Source organism: Podarcis muralis, chromosome 12 (assembly GCF_964188315.1).
Source record: "Podarcis muralis chromosome 12, rPodMur119.hap1.1, whole genome shotgun sequence".
Lineage (NCBI taxonomy): Eukaryota > Metazoa > Chordata > Lepidosauria > Squamata > Lacertidae > Podarcis > Podarcis muralis.
This window is the reverse complement of record NC_135666.1, coordinates 40,447,890-40,470,637: the sequence shown is the minus strand read 5'-3', so window position 1 is coordinate 40,470,637 and position 22,748 is coordinate 40,447,890. Positions and strand designations below refer to the sequence as shown.

The 22,748-nt window shown below is 42.9% G+C and overlaps 1 protein-coding gene across 1 annotated transcript; it reads left to right on the top strand.

The window, feature by feature from the left end:
- The first annotated feature begins 3,521 nt into the window (after positions 1–3,521).
- EFHB (EF-hand domain family member B) lies at positions 3,522–22,424 on the top strand. Its single transcript, XM_028751198.2, has 13 exons — positions 3,522–3,948; positions 4,992–5,048; positions 6,307–6,450; positions 7,404–7,584; positions 8,632–8,742; positions 9,337–9,466; positions 12,287–12,370; positions 13,512–13,579; positions 15,209–15,363; positions 16,573–16,780; positions 17,641–17,844; positions 19,876–20,057; positions 21,352–22,424. The coding sequence occupies exons 1-13, from the start codon at positions 3,865–3,867 to the stop codon at positions 21,511–21,513; spliced, it is 1,770 nt and encodes a 589-aa protein (XP_028607031.2). The 5' UTR covers positions 3,522–3,864; the 3' UTR covers positions 21,514–22,424.
- The last annotated feature ends 324 nt before the right edge of the window (positions 22,425–22,748 follow it).

Below are 22,748 nucleotides of genomic sequence, written 5' to 3'. Positions count from 1 at the left end.
TATTATTATTATTTTATTTTTACTGCGTCAGACAAACACGGCTACCTACCTGAATCTAATCTCATCTGTGTGTGAATGATAGATAGTTTTACCCCTATGGCGAAAAGAAAGGAGTTTTGTATGGGCTGCCTAACCACTATACTTTCAAAGCCCTTTCAAAGCACATACCTTCCCTCAAAGAATTCTGGGTACTGTAGTTTGTTAAGGGTTGCTGGGAACCGTAATTCTATGAGAGGTGAACTACAGGACCCAGAATTCTTTGAGGAAAGAATGTGCCTTAAAGGTATAGTGCGTGCCCAGCCATGGATACACCACTGAATTGTGTAAAAACATGTCCCGCACCTCTGCTACTCTGTGCCCAAACAGAAAAGGATGCATGGAAACACATTGTTCTGAATCTAGAGGGATTTGTTGACATGTTAGCCCCATTATCAATGAGATGAGTCAGCTATTACTATCCTGAAAGGCTTAAGACACAGCATTCAGGAAGCTTGCATTGTCTCTCTCCTCGAAGAACAAGAACAACAGGAAATTCCTGACTCTGCCCCATACAACTAAATGACTAAAGATAGAATGATGCTATTCAAACAGTAACTAAGTTGGTTGCAAGGGCGTTAAAGCATGGGTGGGAAACATTTTTTCTACTGAGGGCCATTTTCTCTCAGGGGTATTCTGCCAAGGGCCACGTGCCAATTGTGTGTCAGGACAGCCAGAGGTGGGCAGGGCTAAAGTCAAAAGTGGACAGAGTTATTTCCTTTTTCTATCAATCTTGTTCTGCCTTTTTCTGCAACCTCCTCTCTCCTTCTTCCCACTTCTCAGGGGAAGGACAGATCATTCTGGTCAGAGGTCTGAACTGATCACTTGCAGGCAGTTTCTGAAATTAGGCTGGTCCTAGGCAGTGGTGGCTGATGCCCATTTGGTGGAAGACCAGGGGCTCAAATTGGAGCCAGCTCCAATGACAGATCCTCCAAGTGTCCCTATTTTCCGGGGACAGTCCCAGATTTACAGAAGCCATCCCAGTTTCTGATTTGATCCCAGAATGTCCCACTTATTATTATGGAATAGGATGTCTCTATCACCTTGCCAACAAAGGTCTGTATAGTAAAAGCTATGGTTTTCCCACTAGTGATGTATGGAAGTGAGAGCTGGACCATAAAGAAGGCTGATCGCCAAAGAATTGATGCTTTTGAATTATGGTGCTGGAGGAGACTCTTGAGAATCCCATGGACTGCAAGAAGAACAAACCGATCCATTCTTAAGGAAATCAGCCCTGAGTGCTCACTGGAAGGACAGATCATGAAGCTGAGGCTCCAATACTTTGGCCACCTCATGAGAAGAGAAGACTCCCTGGAAAAGACCCTGATGTTGGGAAAGATGGAGGGCACAAGGAGAAGGGGACGACAGAGGACTAGATGGTTGGATAGTGTCTTCGAAGCTACAAACATGAGTCTGACCAAACTGTGGGAGGCAGTGGAAGACAGAAGTCCCTGGCGTGCTCTGGTCCATGGAGTCACGAAGAGTCGGACACGACTAAACGACTAAACAACAACAACAAAAATTTTCATCAGAGAAATGTTGGAGGGTATGTCCTCTTCTCCCTGGCCTTTGGCTAAGTAAACAATCTATGGCCTTTTAAATATATTGGGGGCTATTGGTTTGTTTTTGTATTTGTTATGAGGTATTTTGTGCTCTCATTTTGTATTTTTTATGAACTGCCCTATGTTCTTCAAATGAAGGGTGGTAATAATAATAATTAATAATAATAATAATAATAATAATAATAATAATAATAATAATAATAATAATATCGTTGAGTAAACTTCTTTACCAAACGTGTCATGGGCTTTGAAGACACTTGAACTCAGGACGAAAGGGAGAAACGTGCTAAGAGGAAGCAACATGTGGCAAACCCTCACCGTGATCAATTCCTGCCCGGAAACCTATGTCCCCACTGTGGAAGGACGTGTGGATCCAGAACTGGCCTCCACAGTCACTTACTGTTAAAACCGTGTTTATGGAAGACAATCTTACTCAGCTACGAGTGATCGCCAAAGAAGAAAAAAGAAGACGTGACAGTGTGGGAAACAAGTTATGGGAAAATGTAGGAAGCTGCTATAATTCCGAGTCTGACCATTGACCCATCTTGCTCAGTATTTGGATCTGTTGACAATGGCTCTCCAGGGTTTCAGCCAGAACATTCCCATCCTTACCTAGATATTCAAGGGATTGAACCTGAGGCTTTCTGCATGCAAAGCAGCTGTTCTACCACTGAGCTATCGTCCTTCCCAAAGGGGCAGCTTCATATAGGAGAAGGCAATCCCAGCCCTACCTGGAGATTAAATTTGGGAGCATTTGACTGCAAAGCTTGTGCTTTACCTGAACTCCAGCCCTTCTCCAAATGAAAGCCCTGCTTATGGCTTTAACGCATAAGACAAGAGACTTTAAATGCTTCACAAAGCAGATGTTGCTTGGTTAAGTTCTCTTGAGATCCATTTCATAAATGAAGATGGAAAGTGTTTGCATCTTTCTTTCTTCCCCATGTGATCAATCATGAGATTTTTGGCATGAGATCAAGAATGTTACAACACACCCCCCCCCCCCATATAAGCCATAACCTTTGCATGGCTTATTCTATTGAACACTTCAGGTGTTCAATATATATAAATGAACATGAGCTGGAGAGATCTTAGCAATGATAGAGTGTAAGTGTTTAGGAGGAGGTCTGTAATAGATATCAACTATTCTCTGGGTGTGCATATAGGAAAAAAACATGCATCTGGACCAGACATCTCTTGCGATTCCTCTGTTCTGTATACCATCTTTCATATGTCACTTTGAATAGTGAGGGTGCAGAAATAAATTTCATTAATGTAGACCAGCTATCCCTGAACATACCTCCCCTTTAAAAAATGAAGTTAGGGTGATTAAACAGTGGGGACAAAGGTAAGATGACGCTTTCGATACATTTTTATTTCTGCATTGTTGAATAGAACCAGGATTGCTGTACAGAACAACATGATCAAAACAAATAAATTACCTTGAAGGAGAGCCTTTGCTATACTCGCCTTTCAGCGGGTGGCGCTGTGGTCTAAACCACTGAGCATCTTGAGCAGTTTGAATCCCCACGACGGGGTGAGTTCCCGTTGCTCTGTCCCAGCTCCTGCCAACCTAGCAGTTCAAAAGAACATCAGTGCAAGTAGATAAATAGGTACTGCTGTGGCGGGAAGGTAGACGGTGCTTCTGTGTGCTCTGGTTTCCATCATGGTGTCCCCTTGCGCCAGAAGTGGTTTAGTCATGCTGGCTACATGACCCAGAAAGAAGGCTGATCGCCGAAGAATTGTTGCTTTTGAATTATGGTACTGGAGGAGACTCTTGAGAGTCCCATGAACTGCAAGAAGATCAAACCTATGCATTCTTAAGGAAATCAGCCCTGAGTGCTCACTGGAAGGACAGATCGTGAAGCTGAGGCTCCAATACTTTGGCCACCTCATGAGAAGAGAAGACTCCCTGGAAAAGACCCTGATGTTGGGAAAGATGAAGGGCACAAGGAGAAGGGGACGACAGAGGACGAGATGGTTGGACAGTGTTCTCAAAGCTACCAACATCAGTTTGACCAATCTGCGGGAAGACAGGAGTGCCTGGCGTGCTCTGGTCCATGGGGTCACGAAGAGTCGGACACGACTAAACGACTAAACAACAAGAGCGAAGAAGAAGCTGCGTTTCACAACTTTGGCCTGTAGGGGGCGGGAATCTAGAGTGGACCATTCCTTCCCCGTTGCTAGGATACGCGAGAAAACATCCCCTTTCCTGCAGCTCCTGAGCTCTCGGCTTTCTTCCTTCGCCAAGCGGATCCCTCCCGCCAGGATGGGGGGAGGGATCCCAGCCAAGGGAGTCCCCAGGCCAGCGTATCCGGGGAGGTTTTTCGACCGCTTTCCCGAGCTCCCCACAGTGAGTTTTCTCTGCCCTTCGCCTTTGCCCTCCTCCTCCCCTCTCCCTTTCTCTTCTCCCCCGCATCTTTATAAAGATGTTTGACTGACACTTGCTCATCTCTTCCGCTCCTGTTTAACGTCACGCCTCTCCTTAAAACAGCTCCTGAGAGCAGCCTGGAGAAGGATGGCACTTTCAAGGGGGTGGGATCTATAAGATGGCCATAATTTGCAGGTGGATGGTGCATCCGCTGGCATCAAAAGACCAGACGATTGCTAGTTAGAGGGCTGGATCCACTCTTAAAAGGCAGATCCACATCATGCGTACAAAGTACACCCAACACTCGTTTAGAGCGCAGAGCTTCAGTCCAAAGCAGCCTTTCTCAACCTGTGGGTCCCCAGATGTTATTGAACTACAACTCCCATCACCCCTAGCTAGCAAGGCCAGGGTTCAGGGATGATGGGAGTTGTAGTCCAACAACATCTGGGGACACACAGGTGAATCCTGGGAATTGTAGTTTTCCCCCTTGCACAGCGGCAGTTCCCAGCACCCTTAACAAACCAGCCCAAGTTACCAGCCTAAGTCCTATTGTTTTCAACGGCTCGAAGCATGGCTAACAGTGCGCTCCTAACATGTCTACTCAAAAGTAAGTCCAACTGAGTTCCATGGAGTTTACTGTGAGGAAAGTGGGGTTAGGACTGCAGTCTAAGGCTGCATCCAGCCTAGAGTTGATAATATCAAGCAAAATGAACCAGCAGTCTAACCTGGTATATATAAGGCTGTGAACACACTGTACTGTTAAAGCACATTCAAAGCACAATCTTTCCCTCAAAGAACTCTGGGCACTGTAGTTTGTTAAGGGATGCTGGGGATTGTAACTCCATAAACGATGAACCCACAGATCATGAAAATTATTTATTTTTTTGCTATAGAGCGAAAAGATATGCACAAATGTGAAATGAATTTTATTCAGACATATACCTTTACAAACATATCAGTTTTGTGAGTGTTTTTGTTATTATGATCTCTTGTCTATGTTGTTTGTCTTTGCTTGCTTTTTTCAGGCTGGAAAGCTGATGTCCATTGGAGAAACAGCTGGCCATTGTCTCACTGACGTCTTTGTAAGCACCCTATTTGACTATTTATTGTCCTATGTACAGACCACTGTGGGTTATTATTTTCTAACTATTCTCCCTCCAGACCATCATAGACTTACTATTTTACATTAACAGCATATTACACATATTGCACAAGAAAAGCTCAAAGGGACTGTAGTGTCCTGTTTGGGGTGAAAACCAAACCAAACCAAACCAAACCAAACCAAACCAAACCACACCTGCTATTGACTGTAGTGGATCCTGAATGTTACTAGTTTTCTCAGTATTCATTACTTGAACTTGTTTAGGGCTGCAATCTTAAACACATTTACTAGGGAATGAGCCCCACTGAACACGGGGCAATTTCCTTCCTTCCAAGCAAACATTCATAAGTTTCAAAAGCTTCAATGGAGTCAATCACAAATGTACAAATAATTTTTCAAATTTATTTAGAAAACTCTTTGTATACCACTATTCATAGAAACATCAAAGCCATTTAGAACCAACATACACACTGTACAATAAAAGCAATTTTGAAAAATTAAAATCAGATGAGTAACCCTACAAAACATTACAATTGAAAATACACAAAATGTGAAGCTTCCATTATTTGTCTTTTCTTTTCTGAGGTTGTCAAGCACACTGCTGTGACTTTTAAAAAACAGAACACAACAACTTATTTCTGGAAGCTTGAGGGCTGACTATAAAAGGAAACCTGATACTCCCATCTAACTGTGCAGGTGTCTAAAATGGCTTACAAGTAATTGGATTGTGTTGACTACAAAGTACTTTCTGTTGATTCTGCTTTTGCTCATATAAAGCCCACTATGCTTGTTGGTGTTTTTTGTTTTTTAGGAAGTTAAATCCACGTGTCCCAGTTAATACTAAAGACAGAACCAGGTCACCATTAGATTTTGTATTTTCAGTTGTCCCAGTAGCCTGGATGCCTTTTAAAATCTGTCTGGTGTCCTGTGAGGCTAACCTAATTATGTCTGCCTACATTTTCCTGCACAACTTCTTAAGACAATTATGAATTGCAGACTTGGGAGCAACAACTGCTTTTCTTAGCTACCTTCTCAGTTTTCCTCAACACTCAGCCTGATGAAGAATTATCGAGAATCCAGACGTTTGTCCATTAATTTGCGACATTCTGATTGGTCCAAATGAAGGTGTTACTTACTTTTCTGGGGGATTCCCTTGTCCTGCCCCACCCAACGGACCAACTCAGCTATCTACAGTATTTGCAGGAATATTCTTAAACTCTTTTCTTCTTGTCTTATAGCCAATTACTCCACCTGTTGTAAAAAAGTTTCGAAACACCAGCAACCCTTCTCCTGGTGCGGAGAGAATATTCTATGGCCGAGCAAACGATCCTGATATTGCATCACATTTGACACATGGCATAAAGTCCGTCAAGTCAATCTCTGTAAGAATTTTAAAATAATATCCTTTTGACTCATGGATGGGAAACACAATCCTGACTGGCCCTGTGCCAGGGGCATTTGATGGACATAAACTGGGATATGCTTGTTCCCTATAAGATTACTGTTTCTATTTATATAATATATATCTGTTGACCTAAGTCTAAACATGGAACCTTGGGGAGCAGTGGGCACTTTGGGGGTTTTAAGAAAATCCTGTGGGCACCAGTCACAAAATGGCGGCTGTGAGGGTGTGGCGTAACACAAAATGGCTGCCTGTGGGCATACCATAATGGCATCAGTGTAGGAGAGACAGAGTCAGGGGTCAGCTGGACTGGGCCATCTCTTTCCTTCACAGCTACTCCCTTACTCATCACTCACCACTTGTTTCCACATGAATCCAGCTCAGCCTGCCCTCCATCAATGGACAGCATGAGTTTTTTATTCTTTTGCCTCCTGTAAGTAGAACAATTCTGGAAACCAGATATAAATCCATTAGATTGTATCCTCTGTGATCTGTTTTTTGTTTAAAGAATTGAAATGCTAGTATTATTGCTTTCACTAGAAGCATTGCAGCAATAGTATGCCAAAGATGTTTCGATTAGTGACATCACTCGGTGGTTGACTTATACATACTAATACATACAAACGTCTGCTGCTGTGCATTCTGAATGATGCCTTTTTAGAAATAACAATTAAGAATGTATATTTGCAATGCTACGTTACACAAAGGTGGTCTTAAATATGAGGTTTAGCATTGTTTGTTTTTTACATGAAATTAGTAGGATTGTAGCATTTGATAGATTTAGAATGCACAGAAATGAAAGTTGTGTGTCCCTTGTATAGGAAGCACATACTTTTTTGTGCATTTTGCAGCGTGCACCAGAAAGCTAATAAACAAATGTAATATGAGATAGTTCAGAAGTGCAGAACTTGATGTGGTGTGAAATCTCTTCAGGTGGCATCGCTGGCAAATCCACCTCCAAAAACATGCTTTGAGCAAAAACTTCAAGAGAAGAATGAATCTGTTTACGCAAGCGTTCGTGAAGCACCTCTTGGGAGATCCCATGATCAGTCGTTACACTTACCCAAAGGCATGGATGTGACTAATACTCTGTTTGGAGGAAAAGTGATCAGAGGTAGAAAAATTAGTACTAAAGCAAATCATTGATGAATGGCTGGCAATTCCATTGCAAGCTCATAGGGTCTTCTTTTATGCATCTCAAAAGCATACGCTGTTTCATATTTTTTTTCAAATATTATGGGCAACATTCAATGATGTCCTCCCACTTGTGCAATAAGAATATACTTGGGCAATGGGACTTTTGTTTCTTTTTTGCCACCTCCAGCACCTCCCTTCCCACAAAAAAAAACCTGCCCTAGAAGGTCCTTCAACCCAATGAGGACACACAAAGGCCATGCTGTGTTGGATCTCATCCTATTTTTGGAATAAGGCACATAGGAGATTGCCATTCAATCCTGCTACTGTCTTATAACAACTTGCAGGTATAATGTATATTTGGGGACGTGGGTGGCGCTGTGGTCTAAACTAAGGTTACCAGATTTTTTTCAATGAATCTGGGGACACTTTTCGACCTCAATGGATTTTGAAAGGGGACTGATTTGTAAATCCGGGGACAGTCCCTGGGAAACGGGGACATCTGGTAACCTTAGTTTAAGCCACTGACCCTCTTGGGCTTGCCGATCAGAAGGTCAGCGGTTCAAATCCCCACGACGGGGTGAGCTCCCATTGCTCTGTCCCAGCTCCTGCCAACCTAGCAGTTTGAAAGCATGCCAGTGCAAGTAGATAAATAGTTACCACTGTGGCAGGAAGGTAAACGGCATTTCCATGTGCTCTGGCACTCCATGCACCAGTAGCAGTTTAGTCTTGGTCCTCCATGCACCAGTAGCGGTTTAGTCAACGCCGGCTCCCTTGGCCTGAAAATGAGATGAGCGCCACAACCCCATAGTTGCCTTTGACTGGACTTGACTGTCCAGGGGTCCTTTACTTTTACCGTTTTACCTTGACTCTGATTTACCCTATGGTCTCTAAACCCTGCATTGCATCTGTTTCTGGAATAAAGTACGTGAATGATCCTTAAATACATGTAGTCTATTATTTGTCAAGAGTTTTAAGATGTTGTTTAGAGCAGGTTATTTCATTACATGTAACGGTTCACTTTCAGAGGGTCCCAGTGGAGACGTTATAAATCCACCAAAGACATTTGACGAAGTCCAGAGGGAAGCAGAAGAAGGACATGATTTGTATGTTGTAACACACAATGATTATTACGTTGGTGAGTAAGAAGGAAAGGAAAAGTCATACATAGATATTTTTAAAAAATGACCATGGATTATTGCCATTTTGCATACATAAAAAAGAAACTTGACACCAGTAAGAAATTACTTTCCAAAGAGCTGCCAACAAATGCAGTAATCTCATGACACTTTTCATGTAAGCTCTGTATTGGAATGGCAATTGTATTATGTTACTAATATAGCATATTCAACAAATGTCATAGGTTGTATCCTGGCAACAAGTCACTCTCTTTCCACATCACTTTGTTATGATCCTAGACATTTCTCATAATGCCCCGGGGCTTGTAGCCAAAATGCTGAGGTTTGTTTTTATTTTATTATTTATTTATTTCATAAAACAGATACATTGCTTGATTGTTAAAAACAACAACCCCAAAACACCCCAAAGCGGTTTACAAAAAGATAAAACAATAAAACTGAGGAAAAAACTCACAACCATATTTTAAAACATACAAAAGTTAAAATGCTAAGCAGATTAACACCACCTCAACTTTCTAAACATCTGGGTTGGGTTTTTGTTCATTTATGGTGTACATAATAAATAAATATACCCCCTTCCCCCCCCCCCACAGGGGAGTCGGTTAATAGAAAATATAACCCATCTACGTTCAATAGATTCAATCTATATGGAAAGGAAACCCCCCACTTCAACGACGGACGAAATGTCGCTAGAACTTTACGCTGGTTCCCTGATCTGCAGATGTAAGTTGCATTATATCAGTTAATGATGCTTGGCTTGCCTCAGTTACAGCTTCCTGGTGACACACGTTTTGAATAAATAGCAGATTATTCTTTATACCTTTTCTGGCACCAGTTATCCTCAGTGATGTTGCCTCATGAGACATAAAGTGTCACCATGTTGAATGCACAAAGTCGTGCATTTCAAGAACATTTCAAGTTGTGAGGCTCCTACTGCTCTGGGGAGATATTTGGAATCTACTTTTGCCTCATCTCCTTTTCACCCCTTTTATGTTGATGTGTTCTCCAAGAGCTAGAGATGTTGGGAAGCGGTGTGATTCATGTCTGCTGATTGATCCCTCTTGACCACCTGATTCCCTGGCTAGAATTTCCTGGCCGGATGATTTTGCCTGCAGTATTGAAGATCTCTTAGTGCCCTCTGACCTGCTCCCTTGGTGGCACACTGTGTGAGATGCCGCCGGGACCACATAACACCGGTCCTGAGAGATCTGCATTGGCTCCCAGTACGTTTCCGAGCACAACTCAAATTGTTGGTGCTGACCTTTAAAGCCCTAAATGGCCTCGGTCCAGTATACCTGAAGGAGCGTCTCCACCCCCATCGTTCAGCCCGGACACTGAGATCCAACGCCGAGGGCCTTCTGGCGGTTCCCTCATTGCGAGAAGTGAGGTTACAGGGAACCAGACAGAGGGCCTTCTCGGTAGTGGTGCCCACCCTGTGGAACACCCTCCCTTCAGATGTGAAGGAAATAAGCAGCTATCCTATATTTAAAAGACATCTGAAGGCAGCCCTGTTTAGGGAAGTTTTTAATATTTAATGCTGTACTGTTTTTAACACTTGATTGGGTGCCGCCCAGAGTGGCTGGGGAAACTCAGCCAGATGGGCGGGGTATAAATAATAAATTATTATTATATATTATTACTAACTCTCAAGGCTCCAGTTTTGCGAGTGGCAGCTCGCTGCCCGGGCTTCCTCTTTAGCCGTGCGCGCCTCTCCAGCCGCGGGAGGCTGCACAAGGCTAAAGAAGCCAACTTTTTAAAAATCTCTTTATCTCTACCTCTTTTTCTTTTTTCGTCCTTTCTCCACCCCCTTATTTTCCTCTGGATCAGTGTTTTTATCTAGATTAACGTTTTAGTTTGGAGGGGCGGGGATATTATAAAAAAGGAAACTTTGCAGCTTTTATTTTAGTATATAATAAAAACAGATTAAACAAAACACAAGAGAAGGAACTAGCATAGAAGAAGAAGAGAAAAGAAAAGAAAAGAAAAGAAAAGGGAAAGAGGGAGGATACAAAGCCATTTACCAGAAGTAGATCTTAACCCTTGCCTCACCTGGGAGCTTCTCTGGGCAGGAAGTCCCTTGGCTTAAGTGGGGTGAGGGAGGGTACCTACCTAGACAGTGAAGCCACATGTCTCTCCAATGAAAATTGGGAGTGGGCATTGTGTGAAGTGGCTGTGGATCTCCTGCCGCAGAAGTGTAGGACTGTATAGAGTTGGGAGGGCCACCCGAGGGTCATCTAGCCCAGCCCCCTCACAATGTAGGAATCACAGCTAAAGTACGCCAGGCAGATGGTCCCCCAACCGCTGCTTAAAAGCCTCCAGTGGTGGAGACCCCCAACAACTTCCGAGGTCACAGAATTGCAGGGTTGGAAGGGAACCCCAGGAGTCATCTAGACCAGCCCCGGTGGACAGCGGGCACGATCCATCCCGTTGTGCAAGGCTAAAGATGCTGCTCAAGGCTAAAGAGGAAGCGCGCAGCCTGTCCGTTGCTCTTTGGGGCTGGGGGGGGGGGGAATAATATTTTTTCCCTTGATTTCCCCCTCTAAAAACTAGGTGCGTCCTGTGGTCCGGTGCGTCCAATAGAGCGAAAAATACGGGTAATTGAGTTGCAATTTCAGCTCCACAGCGCCATCTTGTGTCACAGTGTTATAACATTTTATAACGCTGTATTTTGACTAAAGTAGCTGAGTTCAAGGAACCTGCATAGATAGAAGCAGGCTTCCTATTGTGGACCAACTCACAGTGGCCCCATCCTCCCAGTGAGCTTGAGGCAAGAAAGGGAACAAACTGGACAAGGCCACATTCTGGGATTTAAAAATTGGCCAGTTGCCCTCCAGCTCATGGAAGATGAGAGGGAGCAGAGCTACGATTCTCAATTCCAGTCTCCCCACTTACGTATTGTATTTCAGGATTTGTTTAGTGCCTGAATAGTGCTAAGGTCTTATGATGATGAATGGAGGATCATAGCATTTGGGCTGGCAGTGAATTATAAAGCCCAATGCATTGAAAATTAAGACATATTTTATGCTAATAAGTTCCCGGATCAGATAATGAGTGGGGCACTATTCTCCAATTTACTAAACACAATGGTTGACCGAGTCTTGCGGTTCCCCGTGATGATGATGGTTTATCAACTCAGGCTTTTAGGCCTGTCCTCTAAGAGTATCCTGCCGATGATATTTTAGATCGCTTCTGTTTATCACTACTGGGTGTGGCATGACTCAAAGGGTAAAGAGCCTGAAAATGAACTTTAAACAATTTTCCTAATGAACTTTAAAACACATACCGTTAACCAAACACAACATTACCTGATCCTTACCTGCCTTTTTAGAATTTAGTTTTATGAAAGCGTTTTAGTTTTCTCAGATTAGAATAGACATTGATATGGTGGAGCCACATGTAATGGATGAGGTCCATTTGATTTACTTTTTAATTATGGTTTTAATGTTATATGTTGTAAACCACTCTGGAATTCTAACTGATGATGATGATGATGATAATCTGTTGCAATTCAACTATTTTGCGGTTATCTTTTTTTTTTTTTAGGAAGAAATCAGCACATTTAGTGTCTAAGATAAGTGATGATTTCAAGGAAAAATTTCAGCCTCAGCTTGGAAAAGTCCTTGATCCGTAAGTGAATTAAGAGGGAGTCTTCACAATGCATCCTCCATGAGAAATTAGTTGGTTGTGTGTAATTGGTGTGTGTGTGTCCCGTTCCTTTTCTGCATCTTCCTTTCTGGGGCCTGTGAGTGACATAATACAGTGACATAATACAGATTACTAGCAGACGCAATCATTTAGAGAGCCTCATGGCCTCCTCATATCATCTTGGCTCACATTTTGAGATGTTCTCTCAGGCCGGAAGGGGCTGAGGTGAGAGTTAACTGGCAGAAAACTCTGTGAAGCTTTACCACAAGGTGAGCAATCCAACAATTTCAGATTTCCTCCATGGCTTCTGTGTGATTAATACAATATGCAAGTTTGTCCTAAGAATGCATTCCACCACTGCTACAGTGTCTGCCTGCCAACTTGAGCAGTGATGGTGGCCTGCCCATGTTGGAGAATGTCAAAGGAAGTTGAGTGTAGGATCATGGAATTGGACACCATAGTATTCTTCAGTTAGTCCCCAAAGAGTTTAATGCCTTACAAGCAACATTAAAAAATAAATAAATCCCAAAAAATTGTTTCTCTTCTCCTGGTGATTGTAGAAATGAAGACATGGGTTTAGCCAAGTTGCTCAAACAAAACCATGATCTGAAAACCATTTTACTGAGTATTGCACCTCCAAATTTTTTCTACATCCGATTCTGCTAAGCTGCCATGTGTGCTTAGCGTGCTTTTAAAACCCCTTTTTCTTTTCTGACAGATACATGAAAAAGACTCTATATGCACATCGATATCTGTTAAATAAGAAAACAGCTTATTTAGGCTGCGGGGTCTCTTTTGCTCTCTAAAGAAATGTAAGCATCGCGATCAAAGACATTTATCGCCTGCTGTGCAAATATTTCTGACAGTTATTACTATGTGCTAAAAGGAAAGAATGTGTAAAAGAAAAGGATTCTCAGTCGTGAGTGGCTTTGATTCATGTAGGAAAGCCCAAGTGAAGACATTTCAGGTGAACTCTTACCAAATGTCTTCATCAGTTTTTCATCTTCGCTTACGGCACAAGAGGTGACCTGACAGACAGATCTATCTTTCATGTCTAAAGCAAAGATTACGCTGGGGTGGAAAAAATCAAGCCTTTATCTAACAGATTCTTTTCATTTTTTAGTATAGCAGACACACTCAACGTTCCTCCGGACCATACATTTGGAGTGCTTGTTTGTCCTGAAGAATATGGCAAGTATATATACGGCCTCCCTGCTTATACACAAGGATTTCTTAGGAAATTGTTTGGAAACTCAGTGTTAAGTTGTGGGTGAACATATCAGACAACACAGCGATTCTTCAAACAGCTCTTGTTTATTCACAGGCCAGGCCAGAACTGAACTGAAGGGTTCAGTCAGCCTGCTTATATAGAGCTCCAGTACAACGTTACTGTAACAACTTTCTGAAACTATCCAATCACTGAACGTCACTTTCGATCCCTTATTTGCATAACTATCTACAGTATCCCCCTGCTGGCCCAGGATGAGAACTTCAGTACATAACACTCAGGTTGTCCCATAGCACTCCTGCAAGATTGCTAATGGGGAGTAGTAGATGGAAAGATATCTCACCAGCAGAACTATTGGTTGCAAGTGCTTACCCGTAAAGCCCTGGGTGCTTCTCGAAGGAACACAAACAACACTTTGGACTTCCTCTCATCTTCAGATCATCATTTGAAGGCTCTTTTTATGGAAGCTCTTCAGAGCTAAGGCAGGGTGCAGTCAGGGAGAAGGCCCTTTGAGTAGCGATATCCCCTGGGAGCAGGCCCTCTCAGAGGTTCAGAAAGGCCTAGGCTACATTCAACATTTGAGGCGCCTAGCCATAAAAATAAAAATGACATGTTAACAAAGGCACCCAAAAAGAAAAAAGAGTGCTTTGTTTATACCAGGGGTCAGCAAACTTTTTCAGCAGGGGGCCGGTCCACTGTCCCTCTGACCTTGTGGGGAGCTGGACTATATTTTTTTTTGGGGGGGGGGAATGAACAAATTCCTATGCCCCACAAATAACCCAGAGATGCATTTTAAATAAAAGGACACATTCTACTCAGGTAAAACATGCTGATTCCCGGACTGTCCACAGGCTGTATTGAGAAGGCAATTGGGCTGGATCTGGCCCCCGGGCCTTAGTTTGCATACCCCTGGTTTATATAATCAGCTGATAATCCGAGAGGACACATTCATCATGGTCTTATCTTCTGCCGTCAGAACAAATATATTTTCATTAATATTGGTGAATATTTCACACTTTAATATGACAAAATCTATTATGTAACACAGAGCATACATCTTCTAACAAATCACATTTCTGATTTGCTTAAGCAATCCACATTCCTTTTATAACATATGAAACACATCGCATGATAAAAACCTGTAATTTCATCAGGACAAGTTATTTGTTGTTTACTGTTGTAACAATTGTTTTCTCAAAATTTATCTTCTGTACCATGAAAAATAAATAAAAGCATTTGTTTTTTAAAGAATTCCAGCTGTAGGATGAGGGAGTGTGTCACATTTGGTCTGAAGTGTGTGAAAATGAGTTGAGCTGGAGACCTAGGCCAAATGCATAGGCCTACCCTGTCCTCTCTGAGTGGCCCTGCCTTGGAAGCTTGCCTTACACCTAGTCTGATGTTCTTTCTGCACAGGGTATAAATGCTTAGAATAATGAAATAAAATATGGCTACCTCTAGCAGTCGGAGCCCTCCCTGCCTCTGTTCCCTACAGGGATATGGTGCAGTTGGGATTGAGAAAAGGATTGCTGAAGTATCACACAACAGCTGAAACGTGGTCAAGCCACAGTTTTCATTGACTCTTTTTTCTATAGGTGTCGGGGACCTTCTTCACCAAAGGCTTCCTAGTGAATTCCTTCGTGGAAAAGACAGAGAAAGGGCTGTCTTTGCTGCAATTCGACAGAATCTGAAGAAAGCCAATTACCACAACTTTGACACGTTATTGCAAGCCTTCCGGCATTATGATAAGGTGAGCCTTGTGCCAAGATGTCAAGCTCATGACAAGCGAATGCTGCGGGAAATGCCTATATTCTTGCTGTTAGCATTGTACTTGGAATAATACAAATACTGCAGCGGTAAATAGTTACCAGCACTTGTACTGCCTTTAATCTGACACTGTACCCTGGCCTTTGAGCCATGAGATGTATATGTTCAGGGCCTACCCTATGTTTTGCGATCACAATTTTTGCAATTTTAAGTTTTTAAATAGTGGAAGTAGCATACCAAAACATATTATATTAGGGGAAATTGCTTTGCAGAAATTAGGAAGAATTGCCTGCAAACATGTCTATTAAAGAGAAATTCACACAAAAACATGGATGGATTTTCATTAATATCTTAAATAAATAAATAAATAAAATAATTGCAAACTGATGTGGAAACATGGAGAACTAAACCTAAGAGTAAGGGATGCGGGTGGCGCTGTGGTCTAAACCACTGAGCCTTGGGCTTGTCGATCAAAAGGTCGGCGGTTCGAATCCCCGCGTTGGGGTGAGCTCCCGTTGCTCGGTCCCTGTTCCTGCCAACCTAGCAGTTCGAAAGCACGACAAAAAGTGCAAGTAGATTAATAGGTACCACTCCGACGGGAAAGTAAACGGCGTTTCCGTGTGCTGCTCTGGTGTCGGTGTTCCATTGCACCAGAAGCGGCTTAGTCATGCTGGTCACATGACCCGGAAAAACTGTCTGCGGAGTGGACAAACGTCGGCTCCCTCGGCCAGTAAAGCGAGATGAGCGCCACAACCCCAGAGTAGTTCGCAACTGGACTTAATTGTCAGGGGTCCCTTTACCTTTAAACCTAAGAGTGAGAAAATGAGAAACTGAATTTTACATATTCACCCATCCCTAAGTACAAGCAGGGACAACCCAAAGCATTTTGCCACCCCGTGCCAAAGATGGTACCCCCACCCCATTTCAAGAACAGAAGTCAACCAGAGTGTGAGCTGCCTTTTGCTTCAGCACTAGCATTGGGATAGCATCTTCCATTGCACCTGAGGCAGTAGGCTCAAGGTCAGGGACCCTTCCCAACAGAAGGGAATGGCTGGAGGGCTCAGGACGACCTGCTAGGAACTTCTGCTGTGGCCTCCTAGAAACTCCCACCCTCCCTCTGAGTGCAAGGGTCGTAGTTCAATTAAAATGGGCTACCTGCATTTTTATTACACACATTGTGCTGTTTAACTAGGATGGTGATCGGAAAATCAGCAGAGATGACTTGAAGAAGGCCTGCTTCCAGCTTAATCTCGACTTGGATCAAGAGCTGCTGGATGCTTTATTTAATTACTGCGATTTGGATCAAGACGGGTTTATAGACTATCTGGAGTTTGCGAACTTCCTTAACTGGAAAGACAAAACATCTATCAAAGAGTATGAAGAAAAAATAATCACGAAAGGTATGTGGGAAATACGGTTTTAAACCAAAGATGTGATTCTGATGTACACATACATATATGCAGTGCTCTTTTTTTCTAAAAAAATGTTTAGGGGTACTCTCATTTTGACTCAAGAAAATCACCATTTTATAGTTCTAACTGGGGAAAATAAATACAGTAAATGGACAAAAGTACAAACATTCACAAAATCTTTAGGGGCATGCATCCCCCCAGAAAAAAAGCAGTGCATATATGCATATATACATACAAACACACACACATATTTGATTCCATGAATATTCCCTAAAGCGGTTCCCAACCTTATTGTTACAGTGTCCCACAAGTCCAAACTTATTTGGTATGGTGACCCATTGTTTTATTCTTAGGTGAATTTTGAACCTTAGTTTTTCAGCCACTGTTGGTTTTGTGCATTTTAACTTCATGCTTGCCTGTTTTGTAACCATTAATTGAGGCATCCAAGCAAAAATGTATCTCGCACGCCTCTTAAAGTGGATTTTTTTGGGAAGTATTTATAGTACTCACAAAGTTATACATAGTTTTTTTATGGGAATGTAAGAATACCAACCATCTTAATGCAAGATATTGCTCTGTGAGTTATAAACACGTATTTTAAAAACATAAGGTTACATAAGCAGTGTTAAATGTAATGAACTACAAATAGTTTGAAAAGTTTTATGCATGATGAAGTCCATTTTCTCAAGTATCAGTATGATGACTGAGTTTGCCTGTTAGCCATGTTGGCTGAGGCCGATGGGAGTTGTAGTCCAACAACATATCTGGAGGGCGCTGCAATGGCGTTGCAGCTTTTCGTGACAGCAACAACTATTTTTGCCATTTCGGTATCATTTTGTTTTTCACAGGCAGAAGACCAGCGGCCTTTGACCTCATTCCACAAGAAGCAGATCAGGATGCTGTGCTGAAGAAGGAAGACATAGTACTAAAGGAACCGGGAAGTGACGAGAAAACACCCAGAACACTTTCGAGACCGACAGACCGTGTGTTTTCTGACTACCGCACAACCTCTTCTCAGTATAATGCAGTTGTAGGAGGCATTCCGTCATCATGTATGCACAATACGTCCTTTTCATTGCCAAGTTATTTAAAATGTTTGCAGATGCCACTGGCAAATGTAATAATTAACCATGTTGTCACTAAGGGTACTCCAGACGGCAGTTGCTTTTGCTCCCAGTTGGGGCATTGTGGTTTGCAACGGGGCGTGTGGAAAGTGCCATATAAACACACATACACACAGAGACCCTTGCACTTCTTCTTCTTCTTCTTCTTCTTCTTCTTCTTCTTCTTCTTCTTCTTCTCCTCCTCCTCCTCCTCCTCCTCCTCCTCCTCCTCCTCCTCCTCCCCCTTCCCCTTCCCCTTCTTCTCTTCTCTTCTTTGGGGATCACTCATAGCCAAGTAAGATTGTCTTCCATAAACACGAGTCCGTAACACGAGTCTTCCCTTAACAGTGAGTCCGTAAGTGACTGTGGAGGCCAGTTCTGGATCCACACATCCTTCCACAGTGGGGAGATAGGTTTCCGGGCAGGAGTTGATGACGGTGAGGGTTTGCCAAGAGTGCCTTCCTCTTAGTGCGTTTCTCCCTTTTGTCCTGAGTTGGAGCGTCTTCAAAGCCCATGACACCTCCGGTAAAGGCTGTTCTCCTTGCACTACCCCCATGTTCAATCCATTAAGCAACTTACATGTCTTGCAAACCCTCCAACCAAGTCTCCCTGTTTTCCAGGGATAGTCCCAGAACTGAAAAAGCCATCCCGACTTCTGATTTGATCCTGGAAAGATCGGGGGGGGGGGGGGAATGATGATGAGCCGGCGCTTGTCCTGAGCGGTGGCGGCGGCAGTGGCTGCTGCGAGGAACCACCCCGTTGTCTCTCTGTGGCTGCTGGCCCCCTTGGGCAGCTTGTAGCAGCTGCTGGAGTGTGGGCAAAAAGGAGAGGTGGTTGCTGCTGAGGCTCAGCCCGCGTAATGTGCCAGCCCTGAGGTGTAGGCAGAGGCCAGGGCCATCCTGAGTGGGAAGAAAGGGGAAGCAGAGCGGAGCGCAAGGAGTCTTGATTTAAAAAAACCAAAACCTTTGTGCGTCCTCATCTAATCTTTCCTCTTCCCACAATTTATTTATTGTTTTGTGTTTTTCTTTTTGTAAATCTACCAAAGAATCAAACCAGGGTTAAGGGGTTTTCCCAGGACGGTGGAGGGTGTGTGTGTCCCGCTGGTGTAGTGGTGGTGGAAATGCTGGGGGAGGAGAGATGAGGGGTTGTGGAGGGTCATTTGTGAGGGAGTGAGAAATGTCCCTATTTTCATGTCAGAGGGCATGATCCTGCATATCATTTCCACTTCTTTATCCTGGCCTTTGACACGAGAGTTACACATTTTCAGGACCCACTCTATTCCTATGACTGCAATTTGTTTAACCTGCTTTAATATTGAATATTTAAATTGCTGTGAGCTGAGAACTTATAGTGAAGGAAAGGTAAGAAATAAAAATAAAAATAGCAAGAATAATAGCCCAGGGTCATTTCCATAAGCCCTATGCAGACTGGAAGTTGAACCTCCCTGCATGTTCGCTGTAAGGGTCAGATGTGCCCAAACTGCATTTTTGTACTTCAGTTCCTCATGATCGAGCACCCTTAGTTCATTTTTGGATACCTGAATCAAATACAAATAACCAGAAATACAAATGCTACTAGTATAAGTTGGATTTTCAGTTTTATTGTAAATGTAGCTCATGATCCAGCCAAAGTTAAGAGCTTTTAAGTCTTGTTTTTAACAAGAGTTTCACTTTCTCCCATAGAAATCAATGAAACTTGCTTCCTTTGGGCTGGAGTTCGCCCACAGTGAGAACATCTCTTTTTCTTGCAACTCTTGTATTCATGTCCCCAGTTTCAGCTTCATGTGATAACATAAAGCCCAGATGTGTACAAAAATTAAGGGAGCACTGAATTTTGAAAAGAAAACTTTGGGTTGGAAACTCAGCTCTTTAACAGAATATGTTCATTTCAGGTATATTGTGTGATCCTGTTCTTTGAGAACAACTTCCTCTAACACATTGCTTTCTTCCCTTTCTCTCTTTGCCACCTTTTTTCCTACAGATTACCCACTCCTCGGTGTCCCAACCATTCGATCCGACATTCCGGCTCCTCGATTTCGCCGCATCAGTGACAACACCAATTATGGTGATCAAGCCACTGTTTATGGGTTGTTATACCCCTCGATCTATAGCAATAAAGGAGTGTATGAGACAGACTTCTTCAAGACAAGATCAAAGGACGAGGTAGAGGACATTTTTTGAGAGTTCATTCACATCAGCTCTACAATTCTATGAGTCTATGAGTGCTATCTAAGCCAGGGGTTCACAGATTTCATCCTCACCAGCTTTCTGGAATACTGAAGCATTCACAAGAGATTACATAATTTGCTTTGTCTGTGTATTATCACATCATGGATTTAGTATTTTAAAAAACAAACAAACAACAAGATCCGACAACATTTTCTTTCTCTAATTTTATTGTATTCATGAATTCCATTATATATGATGCGAAACTTTGTTTCCAGATTAGTATCTCACATTTTACGCCTCCACCTTGTCCTGACACCGAGCTTTGCACTTTTTTCATCGTACTTGTTTCTAATTCCCAGAATGGTGGGCCTAATTATTTTCCTTAATAAATGCACATTGTACAACCACACAGCTAAAGGTAAAGGTAAAGGGACCCCTGACCATTAGGTCCAGTCGTGACTGACTCTGGGGTTGCGATGCTCATCTCGCTTTATTGGCCGAGGGAGCCAGCGTACAGTTTCCGGGTCATGTGGCCAGCATGACTAAGCCGCTTCTGGCAAACCAGAGCAGCGCACGGAAACGCCGTTTACCTTCCCGCCGGAGCGGTACCTATTTATCTACTTGCACTTTGACATGCTTTCGAACTGCTAGGTTGGCAGGAGCCACTGACCACACAGCTACCTGCTGATAAATTTGAAGCTGGGTGAAGAAATTAGCAGGAGAGGTTAAAACTTTAGCAGCACAGGTGCCAACTGAAATAAAATATTTGGAGGGGGCAGGTCAGCCCCACCCTACATAATCAATCACACGGTGCGGCACATGCACACCATTTGAATGGCAAGGTCCATCAACTGGGGAGGGGCCTGGCTCCCTCAAATATTTTATTCAGGGAGCCAAAGAGACCACGGCCCCTAGCAGTTAGCTGCTATATTGAGCAGGGACTGTGATGCTGCCTTGTTAGAAGATCTGTGGTCAAACCTGATTGGATTACTCCAGCCATTCCCAATCTGGTGCCCTCTAGACGAATGACAACCCCCATCTTGCTAGCTGGGGCTGCTGGAAGCCAACCTACAGAAAACATCTGAAGGGCACCAGGTTCAGGAAGACTGGCTGAGTCCACATTTAGTTAAAATCCCCATCTTTAGTGGCCCATTTAGTGCGCTGTCTAAAGCCTCACTAACCTGCAGTAAATAATTATTTATCTCAGTATCAATTCTATGATCTGCACATGTGTTTATTCCTTCTATTTCAACTGGAGATTATAATTATACTGTATATTCTTTTGTAGATTGCACGCATCTTGCGAAACATTGGCGTGAGCCTTTCAGATGAAAGCTTTAATGAAGTATGGAGGCAGGCCAGCCAGAAAGATCACAGAGGAGAAGTTTGTGTAGAATCCATCAGGAATGTGCTGGACGAGATGCAGGCAGCACACATCAAGACCAGATAGCGGTGCTTCTCCAGGTTCTGTCATTCTAAATCTATTTCGTTGGAGGTCCCAGGCAGTATTCTTTCCCTGCATGGAGTGGATTATCCCATTATTATTTGGCTTGCAAAAAAAGAAAGAATTCTGTAAATATCAATGTTTATTTACTGAAAACAATAAAAAAGCCCTTTTTAACAGTGTATTTTAAAAGACAATTAAAAATCCCAAATGCAAAAATGTGTATAAAATAATTTGTTGTCTTCAACAAAATAGCAAATATCGTCGTTTTCTTAAAGCTCATTCCAGAGGGATAGCAAGATAGCCTTTCCTCAAAACTGTGACTGCTGAGCATTGCAGATACACATTTGTGGCTGGGAACTTGGCAGGATAGATAATTAAGTCACCTGAATGATCACTCCTATTCTGGAATTATGAACACTGCTCAGATTCCTATTCCTCATTGCAGTAAGAGGAATAGGCTTATAAAGTAGGGCGGAAATTAGATCCCTGGGTGGTTTGCAGCAGGTGGGCACAAATTTCACATCTGACTTGCAATTGTTTAACAATACCAGGAGCAAAATGACCTGCCTTGTTCACCCACTGCCACCTGGGCTCTGTATTATACTGCTGAAATGAAGAAAGTTTGGAGTAACTAGGCCCTAAAATGAAATTCATGGATTAGGCTTCTAAAAATTGCCTGAAAATATGACTCATGGCTCAGGATTGCACCAAAATGGTGACTTGCTGGTCAGGATTTTTAAAAAACATATTTAAAAAATCACAAGACAAAGTGATCTGCAGGTCAGAATTCACAAAAACACACACAAAAAATATGACCCACTGGTCAGGATTCCGAAAAACACATGAAAACCTAATCCATGGGTCATGTTTCCAAAAAATGACCGAAAATGTGATCTATGGCTCAGGCTTCCAAAAATTGTTTGAAAACATGATGTATGAGTTGGATTTTCCATAGTAACTGAAAATGTGACCCCCTCAGGCATGCCCACGTTTCTTTGGATGTCAAGATTGGACACTCACACTCCTTCCACCCCAAAATATGACCCAATGTGACTTTTCATGGGTGCTATAGAAGGTGCTGATGGGCACACTGGCAGGTGAGTGGGGGGCAAAGGCTTCTGTTCCTGCAGTGACCCCAAAGCCAACAAATCACAACCAGGGGTGGAAAGATGCCGTATTGGTCTGGATATAAGACACCCCCCCCCCAATTCCGACCATGAAAAGTTAAAATGCGGCTT

Coding starts and splice junctions, on each gene's coding strand:
- EFHB (XM_028751198.2), top strand. CDS start 3,865: ATGGGGGGAGGGATCCCAGCCAAGGGAGTCCCCAGGCCAGCGTATCCG. Junction 5,049..6,306: donor ATTGTCTCACTGACGTCTTT/GTAAGCACCCTA, acceptor CTTGTCTTATAG/CCAATTACTCCACCTGTTGT. Junction 7,585..8,631: donor TGGAGGAAAAGTGATCAGAG/GTAGAAAAATTA, acceptor GTTCACTTTCAG/AGGGTCCCAGTGGAGACGTT.